Below are 23,458 nucleotides of genomic sequence, written 5' to 3' on the forward strand. Positions count from 1 at the left end.
TTCCAAAACTTTACAGTCTAACGCAACATCCATCATGATGCCACAGTGCATGTTTTTTTTTTTTTTTTTTTTTTTTTTTTTTTTTTAAACTCGATGTATATATTTTTGTGTTTATTTATAATACCTTTGGGTACCTTTTTGGGGATTTTTTCCCCCAAAATAAATACAGTATGATTTGATAATGATAGTGATATTTTAATATAGGTAATATTTGCCGAAACTAATTTGGTATCCTGAAAAATGTGTTAGGCTTTTTAGACAAAGCGACTGATGCTTAAACTGAAAGGCTCCATGACATTTGTGGGATTCCTGCTCTTTAAAAATAAAGACATGCTTCTAGCGCACCTCACAATATAATTCTGTAAAATATAATTTAATTCACTAATACACGCATTGCCTCTCCATTAATTCCATTAATGCAAAGAAAAAAAAATCACACATTTACACGTGAGAAGAGGGAGAAGGGCAAAGGAAGGAACGAGAAGGAACACACACACACACACACACACACACACATATATATATATATATATATATAAATATATATATATATATATATATATATATATATATATATATATATATATATATATATATATATATATATATATATATATATATAGTATGCATATGTTTACATGTGCACACACACACACAGACACACGCACACACACCATTTATAACACAGTTTTAAGAGAATCGCCTGCCCCAACAATAAACAAACCAAACAAACAAACAAAAAAAAAAACACCAACAAGACAAAACTAACCTTGTAGTTGTTCAGATTTCCGTGAATGTTCATCTCCCTCTAAAAAATCGTCATGGGTGATGGTAAGCTATAATAAACAAATGACCATTTAAAAAAACAAGAACGTTAGTATTATAACTATAATGTTCTTGTTATAATACTACTACTAATAATAATAATAAGAAGAAGAAGAAGAGGAAGAAGAAGAAGAAGAAGAAATTATTATTATTATTATTATTATTATTATTATTACAGTGCTTTTATTTGTACTGTTTTAATGTCCATTTATTCACACACACTGTACCACAAGCTTTGGTAATAAGACGTTGTTTATCATGCCAACTGAATATTTAATACTGTATTACTAAATACGTATTCGGTTTATTACTAATAACTACTATTCATACTATAGTATAGTGCGTAAGACTCGTTTTTTCCCTCTCTCCCTCTCTCCCTCTCTCTCTCTCTCTCTCTCGTTTCTCATCTGCTTTAGTCACACAGTTTTGCTTCTCTCAGTCTTTCCTCTTAGTATTTATATTTCTGTCTTTCGATGTTGTCTAAGTATATTCCATCCAACTGTCATCACATGTCACACACATATCACACATCTCACACATCTCTACTCGCAGTCTCTCCGTATGTTCATTCAGTGACCTTCCAGCGTAACCATGGCTACGAAAACCTCAGCGACCAGCAGCCCTGGAACCAGCATAACATCAGAAGTCTTTGACCTCAGCTCTGTGTGTGTGTGTGTGTGTGTGTGTGTGTGTGCGCGTGTGTGTGCTCAGCCGCCGCAGTATACCGTGCGCTTCACTCTCTTTTTTCAAGTGGTCAAGTGGATTTTTTTTTTTTTTTTTTACTATTTAAAAACATTTTTTAAACATTTGCCTGTGCTATTATCTATACTGCTGAGAATGTAATATTATTATGTAGCATACACACGCAGTGCACAGCAGCTACTGCGAAGTCTCGGAAATTTAGTGTCTACTTTACTGCTGGTGTTGTTATACAGTAGGCTTATTACTCTCTAACACTGATTATGTGTTGTAAAAGTTTTCTAACACTGCTCATGACATTATGAAGAGTATATTTATGAGCAGTAGAAGTAAGCCTTCATTGGCTCCAGAAGTTCACAAATTGTTAATATCTAATTTTCTTTTGTTAGATGCTAAATCTTTACATTCTGTTATAGGATTCTCTGAAGTTTATAGCCTATATATATATATATATATATATATATATATATATATATATGTGTGTGTGTGTGTGTGTGTGTGTGTGTGTGTGTGTGTGTGCGTGTGTGTGTGTGAAAAGATAAACTACATAACACATCTCTTTAGGAGGGAAAAAAGAATTTTCGGAATTTTGGTATGAGGTCTTTATAATTTTGATACTTTCTGTAAGTTGACAAGCCTAAAGTTCAATTTCACTGCAATAGTGAATTAGGCTATTTAAGATGAAGCAGATACAAGGATAACCAGTTAAATCTGTCTAGAAAATCCTGTAAAATGGGGGGAAATGCTATCTTACGTCCTGAGGTAAGATTATCTAACAAGTGCCCAATGGGATTTTTTCCCCCCAAATTCGTATTACAGAAGGAAATTCTATCTATTTATTTTACAGCATCTCTCAGGTTAGGAAATTCTGAACTAGCCCATAATTAGTTGTCGCGTCTGTTACCTAGCAACTGATGACGCACACAGGGCTGTTAGCAGGGGTGGAAAATATTTGAATAATTGTACCCTTTTTTTAACTATATGTAAGTATTTTTAGGTAGACTATTTATACTTTACTTGAGTGTTGTTGAAATTGAATATTTGTACTCTAATAGTACAAACCTTCATCCAGACCTTCAGAGAAGGCTCTTTGTTACGACTCTCGAAGCTCTCTGCTTCTCTCCTGCAGTCAGCACAACGTAGAAAACGTACAATGTTGAAAAAAAAAAAGTATCAAGAATGGTACCAATTCTTCATCTGCTGTGACCTACTTAATTCCATCAGTTACAAATTTTACTTTGTACTCTTTTAATACTTGAGTACATTTAAAAGTACTTTCTGACTCTCACTTGAGTAAATCTTTGACTGGATACATCTACTTTCAGCCTAACTGAGTAAGATTTTGACACATTATGTATATCTAAATATAATTTTTCAGTACTTTTTCCATCCCTGGCTGTTAGGCATAAACTGAACACTACAAATACGCCTATGCTTAACCATAAAGGGATGTAGTGCACTATAAAGGATGTATAAAACACAGTTTCAAGTCATATATATATATATATATAGATTCAGCCATACACAGTCTCTCCAAAGTCAGAGCCAGAGTTGCTAATAAGCATTTTGTCATTGAGTCACATCATTTTAATGAGCTTTTCCAAACCTTTTCATTATTTACTGTCTGCGTTTGCCACATGCAATATATATATAACTAATGCACTATTATGGTTGGCTATCAGTCAAGAATAACATTATCAATGGAACATCTAAGGGTAGAAAGTAAACTATAAAAAAACAGAAGGGATAATCCTAAAGACAGACACCACTAGGGTTATCTTTCTGTATTTCTGTAATCCTTTTCTGTCATCAAGCAAAGGTGTAAATAAATCTTTGTTTAAATGCAGTGGTTTATTTAGCATCACCCCACACCACACTTAGTGGTAGTATGTATAAAATGTGTTTATACTGTTTGTAATGTAATGTAATGTACAACAGATGATTGTATTATTTATGAAGTGATCACTGGACACCTGATGTTCAGACACCTGATGATCATAGCACATTTTGATTCAGTAACTCTATCTATCAGTTTATATCTCTTAGAGCTTCTTTTACTATCTGTGCAAAGGCACAAAGCATTACGTTACATTTTTTCAGTACACCTGCAAACACGCTGCTGTCTGGCTTTTCAAGTCATGCATACAGGTAAAAACAAAGAAAATAGAAAAATGTCCCTAGCTGAAACACTTTGTTGGCTCAAGGTGAGTACAGTCCCCTCTGAAGGTACTGGAATGTCAAGGCCAATTCTTTTGTTTTTGCTATACACTGAAGACATTTGGGTTTGAGATCAAAAGATCAGAATTTCAGATTCTTCCCTCAGTCTCCTCTTCAGGAGGTGAAATGCTGCTCAATTGGGTTAAGGTCTGGTGATTGATTTGGTCCACTTTCTTCCCCTGATGAAGTCCTTTGTTGTGTCAGCAGTGTGTTTTGGACTATTGTCTTGTTGCATGATGAAGTTCTTCCCAATTAGATTGGATGCGATTGGATTTCTCTGTAAATTGGCAGACAGAATGTTTCTGTAGACTTCTGAAGTAATTCTGCTACATCATCAATAAAGATTAGTGAACCCGTTCCAGAAGCAGCCATGACACTACCTCCACCATGCTTGACCAATGACATATTTTGGATCATGAGCAGACCCTTTTTTTCTCCACACTTTGGCATTTCTATCACTTTGGTAGAGGTTAATTTTGGTTGCAGAACTGTTCTGGCTCTCTGTATTTCTTTGTGGATTCCAATCTGACCTTCTGATTCTTACTGCTCATGAGTGTTTATTTTTCTTGTGGTATGTCCTCTATATTATAGCTGTCAACATCTTCTTCAAAATGGTGGATTGTGAAAGTTTCATCCCTGCTCTATGGAGGTTGTTGGTGATGTCACTAACTTGTTTTTGTTTTTTCTTCACAGTTCTCACAATGTTTCTGTCATCAACTGCTGTTGTTTTCATTGTTTTCCTTGTTGTTTGATATTTGGTTGTTAGTACACCAGTGTTTTTTTTTTCCAGGACATTCCAAATTGTTGTATTGTTGTACTAGCTATGCCCAATGCTTGTGCAATGGTGATTTTCCTTCTTTTCTCAGATTCAAAATGGCTTGCTTTTCTCCCATAGACATCTCTCTGGTCTTCATGTTGGTTTTTCCTTTTTAACAACAAGTTCAGTCTTTGCGCAGTCTTCAGCAAGTTTAACAGGGCACCCCTGGCCAACAAGAAACACCTGTCAGTCAAATGTTCCACTATTTTTGATCCCTTGAAAAATGGGTGGGTTCAAACAAAGGTGCCACGTTCTAAGTAAAGCATCTAGATGTAAATATGGTCTTGCTGTTCCAAAACGTTTGGAGGGGACTGTAAGTATACAGTGTATCATGTTTTACTTGAAAGACTATAAATATAAACCAAATAAAATATAGAGATATTTTTATTGTCAAAACTTTGTTCATAGTTTTGAGCAAGTTTTGCTCAGACAGCCATGAATTTGCACGTGGAGGGCAAAGAGGAGAGCAGATATGCAGTAGCGATCATATAAATGTAGCATATCAACGTTTTAAGGAACCGGTGCTGCTACAACTACCCCAATAACACAGCAATCACCATCCTCTTTTATTTACTCTAATGTGGAAATATCTTTATTATCTTTTATCTCAGTCAATCTCCTGATCTGTTTCTTGTAACAAACTAAATTATTGTATTATCTTTTCTAGTGTATAGTAGATTGTTCCTATAAGGCACTTTTTTTAAACTTAGTTTTATCAGTAATATTGTTTTTGCATTTGAGTGGCTAGCATTTCTTGAATGTACTGGTTTACAAGAAATAGACTAGTTCCAGCTTCTTGATTTTAGCAAATTCTAACATCCTAATGTCTGATTTGTTGGATGGTTTCTTTGTGTGTATTTTGAGGGTTTTTTTTTTTTTAAAGATTTGGTTTTCTAGGAATTCATAGTTTGCAGAAAATTATATGACTGAGTAGCAAGGTTCTTACAGCAATAAATGCAAAAAATGTAAGATTCCGTAAGGCTTGAAACATGAGACAGCAGTGTCTGGCTATGCAAGACTGTGGATTAGCTTCATACTGGCTACAGGCAGCTCATTAGTCCACATAAATGCTTTATGGTAGAATAGGTAATCTAGACTTGGGGTTGTCATCATTTAAAGGAGCATGGTTAGAAATGTTGTGTTTAAATTGAAAGGACATTAAAAGGACATATTGAACTAGTTGCTTATGTGTCACCAACATGACTAAGTCTTACAGACCAGCCTGCCTTCCATACAGGTATTGTCAGATTCATAAAAATGCTGTGAATGTGTTTGTATGGATTATTCTGAGTGCCATGGTTATACAGGCCAGATGGAGAAAGTTGAAAGATCAGGTTCAAACAACTTGTGTGCAGAAAGTTTATCTAGTGGTAGCAACAACAATGGTGGAATGGTGCATAGAAGAGGAAGATCAGACAGTGTTTTGGAAACAGCCATACTGTGATTGAAATAATGTCTAAACCCCATTAGGTGGTTTTCCCACCATCTAATTTATATACACAGCTAATTTGACACAGTGGACAGCCCTTGCTCCCAGAGGCACTCTATATGCTTGGACTACATTTGGCTTTTCTCTTCTTCCAGTACCAGGGTTTTCAAAGTTTTCATAATATATAAATAATTATTATAATAATAATATATTTTCTCTGTCCTATTGATTGTCCCACACTTCAGCAGTGTCCAGTGACAGGACCAGGATTATAAGGTTTTAAGGGTAAAATGTAAGAAAAAAAGGTTAGGGGCATGCTAAATTGACTTTGAGGACTTAATTTAATGAACACAATGAACACAACACAATGAGCACTGTCTAACACGTCATCCCAAAATCCCCTACTGTTGTTCAGTTTGGTTGAGACCTGGTGACTATGGACGCCACAGTATATGATTTACAATATTTTCTACTCATCAAACCATTCAGTGAGAACTTGTGCCCTGTGAATGGGGGCGCTGTCATCCTGAAAGTTACCTCTCCCATCAGGATAGAAATGAAGATGATCAGTCAGAATTACTTTGTCCTTTGTCTTTATTTGTACTGAACCTTCTCTGTAAGGGGACAAGGGACCTAAAAACATGCTAGCAAAATGATCCCTACAGAATAAGAGCCACCAGTCCTGCTCACTCAAGCATTATGTCACCATTCTCTTAGTATATGCCACACATGCACTTGCCCACTTGTCAAGAATATAGTGAAGGTGACTTATCTGACCATATCACTTTTTCTCATGTCTCTATGGAGTTGTGTTCTTGCCAACAGTCTCTCATGTCCTGCACTGAAATTCGCATTCACCTAAAGAACATTTCATTTATTCGTTTATTTTCAGTAATGATTTTATCCTGAGCAGGGTTGTGGTGGATCCGGAAGCTAGGCAAGAATACACACTGAATGGGATGCCAATCCATCACAGGGCATTATGTACACGCATTCACACACTCATTCACTTCTAGGGGCAATTTAGCATGGTTAATTCACCTACCGGCACATGTTTTGGGAAAAGGCCGAGAACCCAGAAGAAACACACAGGCACATGCAAGACTCAGATAGTGACCCAAGTTCAGGAGCAAACCGGGGACCCTGGAGCTGTGAGGTCACAACACTAACTGTTGCACCACAAAACAGTTTTTCTACTTTTTCCCCACTAATAAAAAACAGGCCTTTAAAAAAAGGTGTTCTACTTGCAAATTAATTAATACAACCACTGGAATTACAGACTGAAATGATCCATTTTTGTCATTCATCTCAATTTACATCACCATGTGTTGTTTATTACTTCTCCTGCAAGAGGAGACTGACTGATTGTTTTGCTGAACATAATCATACCATAAAAATGAAGGATTTCATGTTTCAATGGAGGAACACTTCAACAGCAATGGACACAGCATTAATAACATTTCTGTTTGCATTGGTAGTTGTTGATTCTGTACAGTGAATCCTACACAGGGTCACGGGGGGAGCCTGGAGCCTATCCCAGGGAACTCGGGGCACGAGGCAGGGGACACCCTGGATGGGGGGCCAGCCTATCACAGGGCTCTGTTTATTTTTCATTATTATTTAATTTTTTAATATTTTTTAATTATTAATTATTTTTAATTATTATTTAATTTTTAATAATTCTTTATTTCTAATGTAATTTAATCACACAATAATTTTTGATTCATTCTGCACTGCCAATTTTGATGAGCCTGTCTTGCCTATTACACTAAAATATGATGCAAAATAAGAGAAAAGGTCATAAGCAAAGAGTGTCCTAATATATTAACCCTTAAAGACACCACTGATGTAATAAGGAGCGCACACTCAATAACATTAAAAGTGTGACAGGATTGTATGTTTTAAAACAGCTGGCTAGTTTAGTCTCACACCCTCAGTGACCCACCGCTTCGTCCATCATGGAAGAGATTGTTAGTCTTTGATAATCTCTTGTGTTCATCTGTATGGCGGGACCTGAGCAGAGTCAGAGACCCTTGTGAGGGTTGCAAATAATTTGTCCAGGATATCTCTCTTTGTCAGCAGCACTACAGTGTTGGCCGTGCCCTTCCAGAGGCCAAACAGAGACCTCCATTAAGCAGTACAAGGTATGAACCTAATGTCTGCAGGTATTTATATTTTTCTCTGACTGATTCAAAATGACCAGTGACACAGAACAGAAAAGTACTTGTAAACACATTTAGACATTTGTCATAATTTGAGCCACAAACCTGACTTATTATTATTATTATTATTATTATTATTATTATTATTATTATTATTGTTGTTGTTGTTGTTGTTGTTGTTGTTGTTGTTGTTGTTGTTGTTGTTGTTTACGTCCACTTTCAAGAAGCATAAAGATATCTGAAACTACTTGAAGAACTGTCCTAAGGCGTGTGGATATTTGAAAAGAAGATACTGTGACACCTAGTGGTAAATGAGTGTACTACTGTACCTGCATCCTTCAATCCCAGGCTGGTTTGGTACTTGAAGCTACAATACTTTATCTGGCAAGTCTGCTTTATGTGACATTGCTGTGTTCTGTGTTGCACTTGATACTGTGTCATTTTCTTTGAAGTTGTGGGGAATTAGATTCAGATTTGGATGTGTTAGTAAACCCATTTAGTATATGTGTTAGTATATGTCCATTTATTTGCCCATTCTTTCGTACTGGACTGTCAGTATTTCACTGGAGTGCAAATGAAGTGCTTTGCTGATTACTACGTCTGTAAATTCCACACGGTTTTGTTTTTCTTTTTTACTTAATGTACATGAACACTGCATGACCATTGTCCCCAAACCTCAGGAGACTGACAAAGTGGTACACATTAATACATCTAAATGATTGTACTCTATATTTTATTTACATTAATGTGTCCAGGAGGTGGCGGTGAGTCCTTGTTTTTGGGTTTTCCTGCTTTTTTTTTTTTTTGCATCAATCCTGAAATTATTTCTTTTGTGAAACACAACTAAGAACCGATAGACACAGAATAATTTTTTAACAGCAGTGTTTAACTTGAAAATTACGGCCCTTAGAATTTAAAATGTAAAGATTCACTCAGTCAAACACTTTCATTCTAGCTAGGAGTGTGCTGCTGTGTTTGGCATATGCTTGGGACAGTTTAGTGCATTGTCAGTGTTTGATTTGTTTGCGTCAGAACTGTGTGTTTGATTTCTGTCTGTATTTAAACACACACGTGTCGGTACAAAAGTGCTGATATACAGTTATAAATTACTGCTTGCTGAGTGGAGCTCTAGTAGAGATGAACAAGCTGTCAGGCAGGCCATGAGCATGTTTATTTGTAATTTCTTTTCACTGATGTATCCTCTCAGGTGGCTATTTCTGTGACTTACTGAGTCTTACAGGAGACTTCTGGGTGGATTTTTCCATTTAATAAACTAACTCATGAGTCAAATGCGACGATATGTATATATAAAATATAACAGCGTTTTGATTCCCTCTTTCGTACTATATTTCTCTGTAGATTGTTATGCAGTCTGTGTTGAAGGGTTTACATAACTTCCATTGTTATTTGCAAATCCTGCCTGAAAAAGCCAGCATTAGTCTACAGCTTCTCAGAGTTGCGAAATGAGGCTACTGGTTTTATTACTTAAGCTCAACAATTCTGGGGCAACGTTGGTGCGTTTCAGGTCCAAATAAATAATTATTAGTAACTGCTAATTAGGCTTCCTCAATTACACCACGATAAAGCCGAGTACACACGTCTACACCGAGCCCAAGCTGTTTATCCGTTCACTCAGTGTGAGCCGCTAAGTGGACCTTTTGGTCTTGCGTGCTGTTGCCTGTGTACAGCAAAATCTTAGTAACACATTAAATGTTTATTTAACAGTTTAAATAAACTTAAATAAATTAACAGCTAAATGTGCTAATTTAACCCTGAGGATTTCTGATGTGTACTGTACACTATAATGATTATTAGCAGCTAATGTTTAGCGGAAATGACCAAAGAGCAAATCTCCGTCACTCAAATGCGCCACTCATTTCTTCTTCTTCTTCTTCTTCTTCTTCGCGGTCGCCACTAATTTAGTTTATCAATGAAGTGATATACTATCTGGCTTTATTCATTATTATTCCGTCGTGTGGATTAAAATATATACACCTTTTTTGTCAAGACTTTTAAAAATGTAGTCTTTTATGCGATTTGTATAAAACCATATTTTTATATCCTCGTTAAAAATCCCGTTATCACAGAGCCCAAATAATAATCACTTCATCCGATGATTAGTTAAAAACTCACATGTATTAACACAATGCTAACCCTGAACACTGCATATGAATGATTACTTCAATGTTACATGTAATTATTTTTATGTTTACTATATACGGAGTTATCAGTGGCGCTGACACAGCTGAAAGAATCCTGAGTTTCAGTGGGGTTTTAGTAAACAGTGATATGAGCATAAAGAGGTCCTCTTTAGCCCTCAGTGCTTATGTAGCTTTCAGACTGCGCAGTGTTCAGTTTCAGTCTGCAGATAAAGAACTCATGTGTGAGAAACTACACATTATGAATGCTTATTTTGTCTTCTGTGAGGAAAAATATATCTTGTTGTATAAGTCTACATTGTGTAAATTTTACACCAGGTTTTACACAAGCCCAGTCTTAGTGAGCAGTCATTGGCTGATTAGTTTGGACAAATAGTAAAGTTGAGTTGCTTCTCTGTTAATTGAAGACAACAGCGTTTAACAATGCGCCATTAATACAAACGTGGGTTTGCGGTTCTGGCAAGAGAAAGAGAAAGAACAGGAGAATAATCCCTAATTAGGAGCAGTAAGTGTAGGTCGCGGTGTTTAGGAGCGGCTGTGTGAAGCACGTCGGCCAGCAGCCAGGCGACAGGCGCCGGAGCAAACACACAGCACAAAGGCCTGTCTGCAGCCTGGAGGCCATCCTCCTCCATCCCACTATCCTCCCTCACTCCATTCTGTCCTGCCCGAATCACAACAGCCATTATTATTATTATTATTATTATTATTATTATTTAGTGATTCTAATAATAAAGTGTGATTATAAATAGTAAGCATGTGGCCGCCAGAGGGCGCAGTAGCCTGTGTCTTATTATTCACAGTTAATTGGGCAACGAAAGATTTGTGTACCTCTATTACACAGGCTCTACGAGTGAGTTGCAATGGATGTGTAAAGTGTTAGAAAATACTCCATTTAAGATGACACCCAGAAACTGTTTCACATGGCTTATTTATAACCTTAGCATTAGATCTTTATATGGTGTTCTACATTCACTCCGAATAAACAGCAGGATATTAAGCACACATTATGTATGAGTTTTGTTTTAGTCTCAAGTTAGACTGTGACAGTAAACTAAAAAAGGCTTAGTCAACTAAAACGAAATAATTTATAATATCTCTACATTGTATTATTACTTTGACGTAAAGAATATCATTACGTAATCGCGCCTGAATTCACACTTGTGTAAAAGTTGTGGCCAGATTGATAGATGAGATGGTCAATCTGCCATATCAAATACGTTTGCTTCAGGTCACGCATGTGCAATAAAGTACAAAATAATAATAATAAAAAAAAGATTAAAAAATTGCTCCGCCAACAAGGAAATTAATTCAACGCGTTTTTATTGAAACTGTGAGAGAATCCAACAACAAAAAATCCGAACAACCAGCAAATGCGACACGTTCATTTTCCTAAAGCATATGTGGGCTCTAATCCAGTCCATGAAGACGAATTTAAGTCTCGTGTGCTGGAGTGAATCTCCTGAGGCCCTCTCAAAGCGCACACCAGCATATTAAATAGTGTGCCATCTGAAGCACTGCAGTTAATGGTACACCTGTAGTGACCTACTCTTAACTGCCATACTGTTTAGTATAGTAGTGTGCGGATTTGGACGGTAGTCCCGAGTGTTCTTCAACTAACTATTCAAACACACACACACGCTTCAGTTACCGTGTCCCAGGCAGATTAAACAGCGTTGCATCACAGATAGAAATGATCTGCTTCAACCCAACAAGCGCTATGAAGGAGCTTTCATTTACAGTATTACAGTTCATGTAAAATGAAAAAAAAAAAAAGCACAGAGTTAAACTCTAAATAGTATATACACGCAAATGTACAGCTGTGAATAAATTAATACCGATTTGCATATTCTTGGATCCTTATAGCTTATTTACAGGATTTCTTTTTAATTACATTAAATAGGTCACACACAAGTGTCCGCCGGATTATCACAAACAGTCCACTGACTCTCATTGCAATCCCTTTTTAAAATACACTTCTTATTTGGATGTAGCTTGATTGATTTACAGTTTGAGTTGACAGTTTGTAAGTGTCGTTTGATCCATATCCACCGTTCTGTGGCCAGCAGTGACATTTTCTAACAACATTCTGCAGAAGTGGCCTTTTGATTTGATTTGCATTCATGGATTGTTGTAACTTTTTCAGCACGTTTTCCATGAAGGCTGTTAGGCTATAGGGGATAGTAGATTGTCTTCGCAGCATTTTTAAAGATCTGTTCAAGTTTCCACCACGAGAGCACCAAGTTAATTCTTATTCAACAAATTATTTTGTTAATTTTTTTTTCTCCTTCTTGTTTGCTATTGCCACTGCGATCATCCATGGGTTAAAAAAAAGTATACGAACATCCTTCGGATAGCCACTTTATAATAACATCCTCTGCCAGTTCAAGTCATGCCCTGGATAGGTTTGTTGATCCTGGCTCATTTGGGAGAGTTCCTGGGTGAGGATGGCTCCCTTTGGCTTTCCAGGCCGCTCACTAGCCTCTGGATGTTCTGCAGTTCATTGATGGACTCCTTCAGTGTGGCTTTGGGAGAGCTGTTTCTCTGAGAGGACGCGGCTTTGTGGTTGTGTTGATCGGGCACAGGACTAGACTCCCTGCTGCCTGATTTCGAGGACTCCGATGAGGGGTTCAGGCCACCTGGCAATCCGGTGGTGAGCAGGTTTGTGCTTTGAGGAATAGCCACTGGAAGCTGATAGGGGCTGAAGCGTAGCCGCGGTCGTGAGCTGTTCAGGAACGGGTTCCGGGAGAGAGAGGAGGAAGAGCTGCTGGCGGGGAGCGCAGAGGCCGCGGCAGCTGCTGCAGCCATGTACGTGTACGGGTAGGGGAACAGACCACCGAATGGAGGCATGGGGATACCCTGGATTAAAAATAACAATAATAATAATTACAATAAAAATACATTTTAAATATTGTTAGCAACAACTCTGCAAATTGAGAGACATGTCTAGACAGACTCAGAATCAGGGCTGGATGAGTTTTCTGCCTTTAGGCCTATATTAAAATTTATGTTTAGAACTAATAAAATCTCTAAAATATGTAGATGAATCACTTTAAAAATAATATCACGGACGTGTGTTTATCTTTGATACAGCTTTTATTGCGTAATGTTTCTTAGTTTGATCGACAGCATGGCCAGGCGGGAGGGTCTGAGCAGGTAAACAGACTGAAGGGGAACGGCGGGCCTGCACTGTGTGGGAGCTGTCTGCATAGAAACTACTCATGGGCATGAATTGACATGATTTTTGTTTTTTTTTAGCTCACAGGTTTATGGAGGTGATCCTTATACGTGTTACTCGTTCTTTTACTTGTCGCCAGTTTAATAACAAACACGGTCCACCTTAGCCCACCGATGCTGTTACACTGAATAGTGATAAAAAGTCTTACCTGAGAGGCTAGCATGTGCTGAGACAGGGGAAAGGGAAATGGATTAGGGCTACTTCCGGCTCCCTGTGCCGGAAGACTGCCATTCTCCAAGCCGCTTGCTCCTGATACTGAAGCCAGTAGATGTCCCATACCCATAGCTGAAAATGCTCCAGGGCCCATGGCGAACTGTCCTGGGTGAAAGAGCAGAGGCTGTCCGGTGTTCAGGGGGTTAAAGAACTGTTGACTGTGCAGGCCAGAGAGAGCCAGACTCTGCAGATGCCCTGCTCCGAAATGTGATGGACTCTCTGTCTGGACCATAAGGGGCGAGAAACTGTCTTTACTTCCGCTTAGACCCCCAACGTCCACGTCCTTCTTAGACGACTCTGTACTATCTTTCCTGTGCTTGTTCTCCAGTTTGTCTTTGTCGAGGTTGCCTAGGCTAAATATGGACTCGTTTTGCTTTCTTGAATCCGAATAGTCCTCCTTCTTCTCCGGGCTCGGTCTCTCTCTCGACCGCTCCTCACATCTGGGGCTGAATGGAGATGGTGCTTTAGGGCTGCTCGATCCTCCACAGCGATCCTCTTGCTGCTCAGCTTCATGCTCACTGTCAGTGCAAGCTTTATCCTCTACGAGGAAAAAAAAGTGTCATTACAGAAGAGCAGTTGCTGTTATTGCTCAATAATTATTTCAGTTCTGTCCAACAACACAGGTGAGTAAGGCAAGCAATGTTTCGGGTCTGGTTTAGTAATGTAGAGTATTAGTAGTGTAGAGTATTCGTAGTGTAGAGTATTAGTAATGTAGAGTATTAGTAGTGTAGAATATTAGTAGTGTATATAAGCTGTTTATTTAGTGTGATAGTGTGAACTCAGTGCAGTTTAACTCTATACCCTGTACATGCAAGGTCCACTCAGAGCCTACTACCTTTCAGCATAACATTGCAGTTTAATCTAATGAACGGGTCGCCGAGGTGTATATAGACTAGATAAAACTATATTCTCACTAACAAATGCAGAGATCAGTGTAAAAATAGGGAAACCTTGTAAATAATTTTTTAGTAAAAACAAGTTTCCAGCAGCTCACAGGTGAGCTAATGACTTGGTCCATTATACAGCCAGTTTTTTTTTTTCAGTGTACATAGAAAGCCTTCGACTAATGTGTTAAAAGAAATCCTTGATTAAGTTTAAATGTTGGTTTTAAATGGTTCAACTAAATCTACTCGATGAGAGAATTCTAATTGCACTCACTTAGTCGTAACCTAAAGCCTATGGAGCCTAAATCCTCTCGCAGAGACAGTTACTCTGCACTGCAGGTGTTCTCAGCCGCACAAACACAGCCCTAGCCGCCTGATCAACTCCAGCACAAACGCTATGCCTTTCAGTCTGACTACACAAAGTCCAGCAAGTCCACCTGACACTCTACCTCTGTTGGCTCTGGTGAAAGTGAGAGGACTCGTCGCAGGTCCGAGAGGGGAATGAACCGAGTCCCTGGCTGCAGCCTGTTCGCCTGAGGATGCGTCCGAGTCTGCTCCTTCCCGATCCACTTTACACTGACCAACCTCATACATGTGTAACGAGGGCAGAGTTAACTGCTTCCTGGGGCAAAAAAACATCGGGAGAGAAGGAAGAGGAAATTAAAAATTCACCCAAAGTAAATATTTTCTTACTGAAAAAGTGGACGACTTAAACAGAATGCTAAAATACAAGTAGGCAATATTAGTAGTATATATTACTAAATTCAGGGTTACAAGAGCTTTACACACACCTTTTCTCCCTCCTTCCATTTCCTGTGTCTCTGAAGCCTTTTGCAAAGGGATTATTATCAATCTTCAGCTGTGTAATCTGAGGAAAATAAGAATTATTATTATTAGTGTTATTATTATTATTATTATTATTATTATTATTGTTGTTGTTGTTGTTGTTGTTGTTGTTGTTGTATACATGATGCATCACCGCACTGGAACTACATGCCTTTCTTTGCCACTATATCCTTGCTAAAATAATTATTAAAAATACACAGGTCTAAATTTAAACCATTAACAAATATTTATAGAATGCTTAGTTACTGAAAAGCCCCATGAGAACATTTCAAGTGTAAATATTCATTCGCCTCTGACTAGCTACATAGCACACAGGATTGGCCTACTGTAAGCTACCACCAACAGGAAAGGGGAAATGACGATACTATCAATAATTAATGCGTCTATCTAACTGAAATTTTAAAAACAATGAAAAATTAATTACGATATTTCTTGGTCAAGCGATAAGGGTGCTATGAGTTAGGTAGGATTTTACAGAAGTAAAAGCATGGTGCATTTGTGTTGGTGTTTCCTGGAGGATTAGAGACTGATCCACTCTGATTGCACAAATTTCAAGTGTTCAGCTCCCAGACTCACTGGCGAGCTTAAGTGCCTGCTAATCGATTGGGACTCTATGCCATAAACTTTACGATGGCCAACAAGTCCACCAGCACCCACACACACACACACGCACAGGGCAATTAATACAGTGCGGTCGCACTAGCCCATAGGAAATGGCTATGTCCAGGTTAACCGTCCACTAGCAAATGAACATCATAAATTTGTGCTTTTATTGATAGAATACCTTTTAAAAGCAGATGCGGAATCACCACGCAAAGTGCAATGCGGAGAGCTATAGACTATAGGTGGCTAGCTATAGCTTGCCTGGGATAATCCTGTTTTTGTATCAACATTTAACTTGTTTGAAGAGACACAAGAGCAGCTTTTTTGCCTAGTAAAAGCAAAAGTTACACATGACTGAAATGTCTGCTCTTGAACGTGACGCATATTTTAACTATGCCTTAACTTGACATATACCGCCATTTAAAAGAATTGGTTACATTTAATGTACTTGGGCTACATACCTTGTCGTTTTGATAAGCAGTGACAGCAATGAATTCCGTCTCGGGAAACACATATGTCCTGAAAGTGCTGTAGGGAAGCTTCAGAATATCGTTGGCCCTCACAATATGGAACCTAGGCTGGTATTTATGCATTGAATTCAGTATAGTCTGCGAATAAGACAGAAAGGGAAGGGAGTGGTAAGATAAAGCTGTAAATCTCACAATAGCCCTGTGCTGAATAAACCAGTTAACCACCGCATGAAATTTCAGAAAGTGGGAATAATTGTAGCAGTACTAACTGGTTTAGGCTCTTTTGTTTCAGGCTATAGAGATATCAGCGAGCCTATAAAAGCCTAAATAAAGGCAAAAACTTCTAAAAGCAGGTAAAAGCAGTTTATCCGCAGAAAGAAACAGAATATATAATGTAAAACACACTTTCCTATTTGACTTTACAGATATCAAATGGTTGTGCCATGCATGTAAATTTTTCTATTTGTTTCCTGTCGATTTGCTTTGCAGGCGAGTGGAAGAGCTCAGGGCCGCAGGGAATGTGCGACTGGATAAAAGTGGATCTCATTCTGCCAACCTTCGCATCCGCCACCTTTTCTTACATTCAACTTTTCAACACTACCTCAGGAGCTTTGGGCCTTCATAAGTACGGCCAAGACAAACACAGTCCTGACCTGTCCCGTTTTCTTTGTCTGATTTGTCCCTCTCCATATTTTGAATTACCATTAAAAAATAAAAATAAAAAATCATCTCAGGATGAAGCATTCAGATTACATAACAGCGTCATTATTCACAACACCACACGAAAGTGAATTATATTCTGAGTGAGTGCAGCATGTAAAAGGAACCAGGCTGTTGCAATAAGGCTATTTGGGACATTATTCTAACGTAAGATTGTAAGCACACCTATGTTACAGAAGGTTACTCGCAGAGGAAAACGGAAATATTGCTGAAATATTTCTTTAAATAAAGGGCCAAAAGCGTCATATATTTGTAAAACGTCTGTCAATCTCCTAAACCGCTTTTGGCCAACAAATAGGCCCAATCATCCATCTGCTTGGAATAGAATTGTAGCATGCAGTAGAAGGTTACTTACAAATCCATGCTTGTCTGAAATGTTGTTCGTCAGTTTGAGCTTATGGAAAGCGACAGGTTTTGCCATCCACTGCTCTCCTGTAGCTGGACTATCCGGGTGGATGTACATGCGCTTGGGCATCTCCGGGTCGGCCTTCCCCGCCACCATCCAGCGCGAGTTATGGAACTTATAGCGGCAGTCATCAGCGGCCACGATATCCATCAACAAAATATATTTGGCTTTTTTGTCAAGTCCGTTTATTCGGACCTTAAAGGGAGGAAACATTCTCCTGAAGAAAAAAAAAAAAACGATTGCTTATTAAGAATATTAATCTATATTTTTATTCACATAGACTAAGTCCCACTACAGTAGATTTAGTGAGAAGCTAAAGAGAATCAAATAATCAAATCAAATATATGGCAGTTTAGATTACCATAAGGCGCTGGACTACATGTAATATAAACATTTATCTACATGCAAATATATTTATATATTTTATTGTTTTAACATTTTCTCCCAAATCAGGTTTTGAACTCAAAAAAATCTGTCCGTTACAGACCTAATGTTTTGAGGGTTTTTACGTTATTTGTACAAGTTATTTTTGTTAATAAAACCGGCTTTTAAAATGAGACAAGTACATTTAATTATATAAAAATGAGACAAGTACATTTAACTGTGTAACAACACATACATATACGGACAACAAAATGTCGGTCACTAAACCTTCCTGAATCCGCATTTATACACACACTTTATACACACACTTTATACACACACTGGAAAAGACTACTTAAATTCAACACTGTGTCCATGTGGGAGAGAAAAATCCAGCATGCAAACCCGGGATATATTTAAACACCAAGACAAAAAAAAACATTAACGTGTGCAGTTATATTACATTTTTATAGTTTCTGAACGCCTAATGAAATCAATTTTACAGATAATATTTATACATTTAAAACTGGTAAATGAAGACGCACAGGCACAAAGCCGGTCTGATCGTTTAGACAAACTACAAGAAAATCATAATACATACAATACGATTAAGGTCGATGTTGAACATTTAGGATAACGAATTTAACTGCAGAGTGAGTTATTACCTTCCAGATTTAGTAATAACCATCTCTGTTCCTAATTTGTGGAACTGGTCCCATAGATCCTTCGCTTCCAGTGTGACTTTTGGATCATCTTCCACCTCTTCCTCCGGCTCGAGACTTTTGAGGCTGCGTAGATGAGCGGCCTGGTGGTGGTGACTGAGCGCCGGATGGAGCGCAGCCTCGGCGGCTCCGGCCAGACTGTGCTCCGGCAGCGGCTTAGTGAGAGCGGCGGGCGGCAGCGCTAGAGCCGGGAAGAAGGAGGGCTGAGCGGCCGCCAGGAACGCTGACATGGGGAAGTCGGTGGGCCGGTGAGCGTGGAAAGGGTGGTAAGCCATGGCACTGCCTGAAAAAACTGGATCTCTCATCGGTGCATCCAAAATCGCTGAAAAATGTGATATTTAAGTGATGTTTTTCCTCTCAAAGCGGCGCTTATCCAGTGGGAATATGCCGTCGTAACACGCTAAAGAGAGAAAAGCGCTGAGGTAATCTTCGACTACAGTGCAAAGTTTCTGTACTGCCGTTCACAAGCGAGCGGAGGCAGAGTGGCCACAGGGAACAAACACTTCAGTTTCCCTATAGCCGCTGATTTCACCAAGTCTCGTACTATTACCGGCCAAAGTGAGCGCGACGACACTTTGAAAGAAGATATTTGTTTCCTGCGCGCGCCGTTCTCATAAAAATAAGATCACGCTCTCGACGCAGAAGCCCATCTGCACGATCATATTCTAAGAGAGAAGCGGAGGTGAAGCGGCTTAGTTCCTGCCCTGTCCACTGCACAACTGTAACTATCTCACACGTCCTTCCTGCTCCGCTCCCAGTACTAATGAACCAAGCCCCCTTGATTGCTGATTTTACGCTTTTCGGACCAATTGTGAGCCTCCATAGGCGTGGTTTTGACAGCTCCGGCCAGGCCCAAGGAGAGGGGGTGGACAAGAAGGTGTCGGAAGCATTAGCAGTAAGAAAACATGTCAACAGAATAAAATATTAACCAATGACAGAAAAGCAGGGGAACTCCCTCCCACACGTCGGAGCCGGGCGGGTCAGCGCTCATTCCTCCGCCGCTGCACGGACACACCAACTCGATCAGCTTCTCGCTTTCTAATCACCACGAGACGATGCCAGCCTTGTCAGAGCCACCAAATTCACTTCCGATGCACTGGAAACCAGGAATTACCATTACTGAGGTTAATTGTTGCGCTCTCTAGTATTCAACCTAATCAATAAAATGGGTACTAACTACTAAAATCACGCGACTCTGGTGATAGACTAACATGTACTTCCATCGGAGGAAAACACAAGTCCCTTCGGGCGCACGTGTTTACAAACATGTAACATTACTTGGGCGTTATAGCTGAAATGGTGTAGTCTGTGTGTCGCGATCCCAGAACAAGACCAATAAAATGCTACAGATTACAAAAGCAGCTTCAGGCGTATTCACTGATGTAGTCGCACAGGTAAATTAGGAAACCACCCCTTTGACTTGTGAAATAGTAGCCTATATCTGTTTGGTCTCATCACTAACCTGGCGAGAGAAGAGGCGACTCTATAAAGCGGACACTGGCACTTTAAATGCAGCCCGGGTCACTGGAAAAACACAAGCCTATATGCAATACAAAGACAAGACGAACGGAAGGAATATGAAGACAGTGTAAAGATAAGTTTGGTGAGTGGCTTCTTCTTGTTGAACCTGCTAATCTGCTTCATATCACTGAATGACATGCCGAGCAGTGTGTACTGATGAGAGATTTCAGCACATCAGCATATCTACAGCACATACTAACAGCACAGCTAGTCACAGCTTTCAGTCTAACCGCTGCTCGAATTAATCCTTGTTTCAGGCTAAACAATTCATTTATGGTTCTGTAGTAATTAAAATAGGATTTATAAAATAAGATTTAAAAGAAAAAGGTATTTTGGTGACCGATATGTCGAAATACAGCACATCAGGAGCTCCTCGTTCAATAAGGACCTCTTTTAAATATTTACCATGCATTTTCAACCATAGGGAAGAAGAGATTAAAAACCCTTGAGTGAAGATGTTCTTTGCACAGTGCAGTATAGGGTGAAGAGGCAGTGTGCTGTGGACAGGGGATTTAATTGGCTCTGGTGTGTTGGACAGTCGCTTGGCGCCAGTCGGCTGATGGAGCGCAGTAAGACATGTCCATTGGCATATCGATCTTAAAATGTTCAACAACACGCCACGTGCTTTTCTCTTCAACATGTCAATGCTGTTAATTACTGACTGATAAAACATTTTTTAAAAAATAAGTGAGTCATCAGTTAACAGCAAGTATTTTCCAAAACAGCCAGCGTCAGATATCCCAAACAAGATCTGTTCTCTCTTTCACACGTTTTAACGCTGGAGCTGCTGTGGAAGAGTGCGGCAGTTAACCCTTTAGTGGCCCAGTCACTGGCGACACACACACACACACACACACACACGCACACGCACACAGTTACACATGCAAATATACTCTAATCTAATGACTACGATGTTTAATGCGGATAGAACATATTTGTTTACACATTATTATTGTGCAGTAACGTTAATTCGGTGTATTAGATAAAATATATATAAAATTACTAATAAAAAATGAGACAATTGACAACAGTAAATACAAACTCTACACAAAGTTTCACTGTCAGCAGAAAAGAATGGATTTATTTATGTAAGAGGGATTATTTTATTTCATATGCAATGGAGTTATATTTGAAATTCATCATAAATAAATATATTTGCGGAAGCAATTGTAAAAGAAGCACACTAATTATTAGAGTTTAATATTTAATCGTGTTCATCAAAGTGGAGTTAAGTGTCTCACTAAGAGTCTCAGAGATACTTGTTGCTGAAATGCAGCGTTTTGAGTCCCAGACTGGATTTACTGAAAAAGATGTAATAATAACCTGGCAATAAAATGTGAGAGTTATGCATGCTTAGCCAAACGTGTACTACATGCACTTAGAAAAAGCTGAATCTATCTATTTGAATATTTTAATAGGCTATTTAGCACAATTTAAATTTAAAATACACCAACTGTTTACGTTAAAAGAATTGTACTTTTCTGAAACAACAAAAATACAACATGGTCATTTGAGCTACATGGGATAATAACAACAAAAACAACAACAATAATAATAATAATAATAATAATAATAATAATAAGGGACAAGTATGCATTGTATTTAAAATAAATTGGTATGTATGAGAGATAAGAATCAGAATAAAAATAATGGAAACAAAGAAACGATGTTGTACAGCTGAAACTGTAGCCTATCTGTGACTGCACCTTGTTAATATTAAAACTGTTAATATACTGAATTTTAAGACAACAATTAGACCAACATTCAGTCATTTATACACACAGATTTACACACACAGATTTACACACACAGATTTAACGCAGATTTCTACTGTAGCTTTTTCACCCGGTAATAAATTGTAAATGAAGTGAAAAAGGCTAATTCATATAATTCTCACTATATTGATCTTAGTTGTTTAAGTCTAACCACATGATAAAGAAGTCTCTCCTTCTCTCTCTCTCTCTCTCTCTCTCTCTCTCAGTCGTTGGCTGTGGCGGCAGCTCTGTGATTTGTTCATTAGGGCCTGTGAGCTCTGCTCTCTCTGCTCTCTCTGCTCTGCTGAAGTGTTTATAGGCTGAAGGGAGCCGCTGACTCGCCCTGATCAATAGTCTATGTTTGATCTGTGGGCTTTAAACTGCGACACAGGACGATTTCAAGTGGAAAGTGATTAAGCACACATGGGAATGGTAATGGTTTTCCATGTATATACTTAAGGAACTAATCACATCAACAGAGTCACTGCAATTACGTCCGATTTATTTTTCCTAGGGCCTCGATCCTCACTGACACACATCCAGCCCGACGAGAATGTAATCAAGCGCTGAGCCATTATCACACATGACTTCAGAGCTGTTCATGCTGGAAACTTCGCAGAGCCGCTGCTAACAGTCAAATCCCCGCCGTTAAAGACAACATTACATGTCTGAATTACAGGCTAAAGTAGCGGCTAAATAAGAGGTTTAATGACAAGTTGGAGAGGATGCAAAGAAGACAGTGAGCACTGCTTTCACCAGAGCTGTAGTTACTGAATAAATCATGTTCCGCCTTATTTACTCATGTCAGGCTTTGTCTCTTTGAATCCACTGTTTGTGTTTAAGTCTATAAAAACACACAACATGTTAATATTATTTTAGGATATGATATTATAGACCCAGCAGTTACTCCTTGGATTCTTACATCTTCAGGTATATATTCTGACTGGTTTCACCTCCTAATCATTTCGAAGCGCTTTGTCTCTACAGCCGATGAAGTTGTCCGTAAAGTCCAGTTTCTCTAAAAACTTTACTCAGATGACCTGTATGCTACATTTCATCTAGATATTTAGTACACTATACTACAATAAAGTTTACTATTAGTAGTGACGTACACTGTTAGTAAGACACACACACACACACACACACACACACACACACACATACATACATACATACACACAATTTTTTTTTTTACACATACACAGTGTCATACTAAATGTTTTCAGTAGAATGCATGCACCCAGGTTCCTGTGGTCATTTAAATGGACTCGTTTCTGTCTTTCTTTTTCACTTTTACATGATTGCCCCTTCCTTTAATCTTTTCGCCATCTCTGACCGAACCTCTGCATCATCTCTCTTGCTAAATTTAGCCGCTAGACTGAGGCATTGGCGCCAGACCGTTTAAGACCTGTC

At 38.6% G+C, this 23,458-nt stretch overlaps 1 protein-coding gene and 1 long non-coding RNA gene across 2 annotated transcripts; one reads left to right on the plus strand and one right to left on the minus strand.

Moving 5' to 3' along the window:
- Positions 1-11,611: 11,611 nt before the first annotated feature.
- tbx2b (T-box transcription factor 2b) lies at positions 11,612-19,511 on the minus strand. The gene is made up of 7 exons (XM_026924265.3): positions 18,714-19,511; positions 17,635-17,902; positions 16,551-16,697; positions 15,432-15,508; positions 15,090-15,262; positions 13,692-14,296; positions 11,612-13,164 (listed from the first exon to the last, which is right to left on the minus strand). The coding sequence occupies exons 1-7, from the start codon at positions 19,073-19,075 to the stop codon at positions 12,727-12,729; spliced, it is 2,070 nt and encodes a 689-aa protein (XP_026780066.2). The 5' UTR covers positions 19,076-19,511; the 3' UTR covers positions 11,612-12,726.
- A 223-nt stretch (positions 19,512-19,734) lies between these two features.
- On the plus strand, positions 19,735-22,839 carry LOC113532722 (uncharacterized). The gene is made up of 3 exons (XR_003403366.3): positions 19,735-20,373; positions 22,273-22,477; positions 22,560-22,839. It is a non-coding gene; the product is annotated as an uncharacterized LOC113532722 (long non-coding RNA).
- Positions 22,840-23,458: the final 619 nt, after the last annotated feature.

Source organism: Pangasianodon hypophthalmus, chromosome 14 (genome assembly GCF_027358585.1).
Source record: "Pangasianodon hypophthalmus isolate fPanHyp1 chromosome 14, fPanHyp1.pri, whole genome shotgun sequence".
Classification (NCBI taxonomy): Eukaryota; Metazoa; Chordata; class Actinopteri; order Siluriformes; family Pangasiidae; genus Pangasianodon; species Pangasianodon hypophthalmus.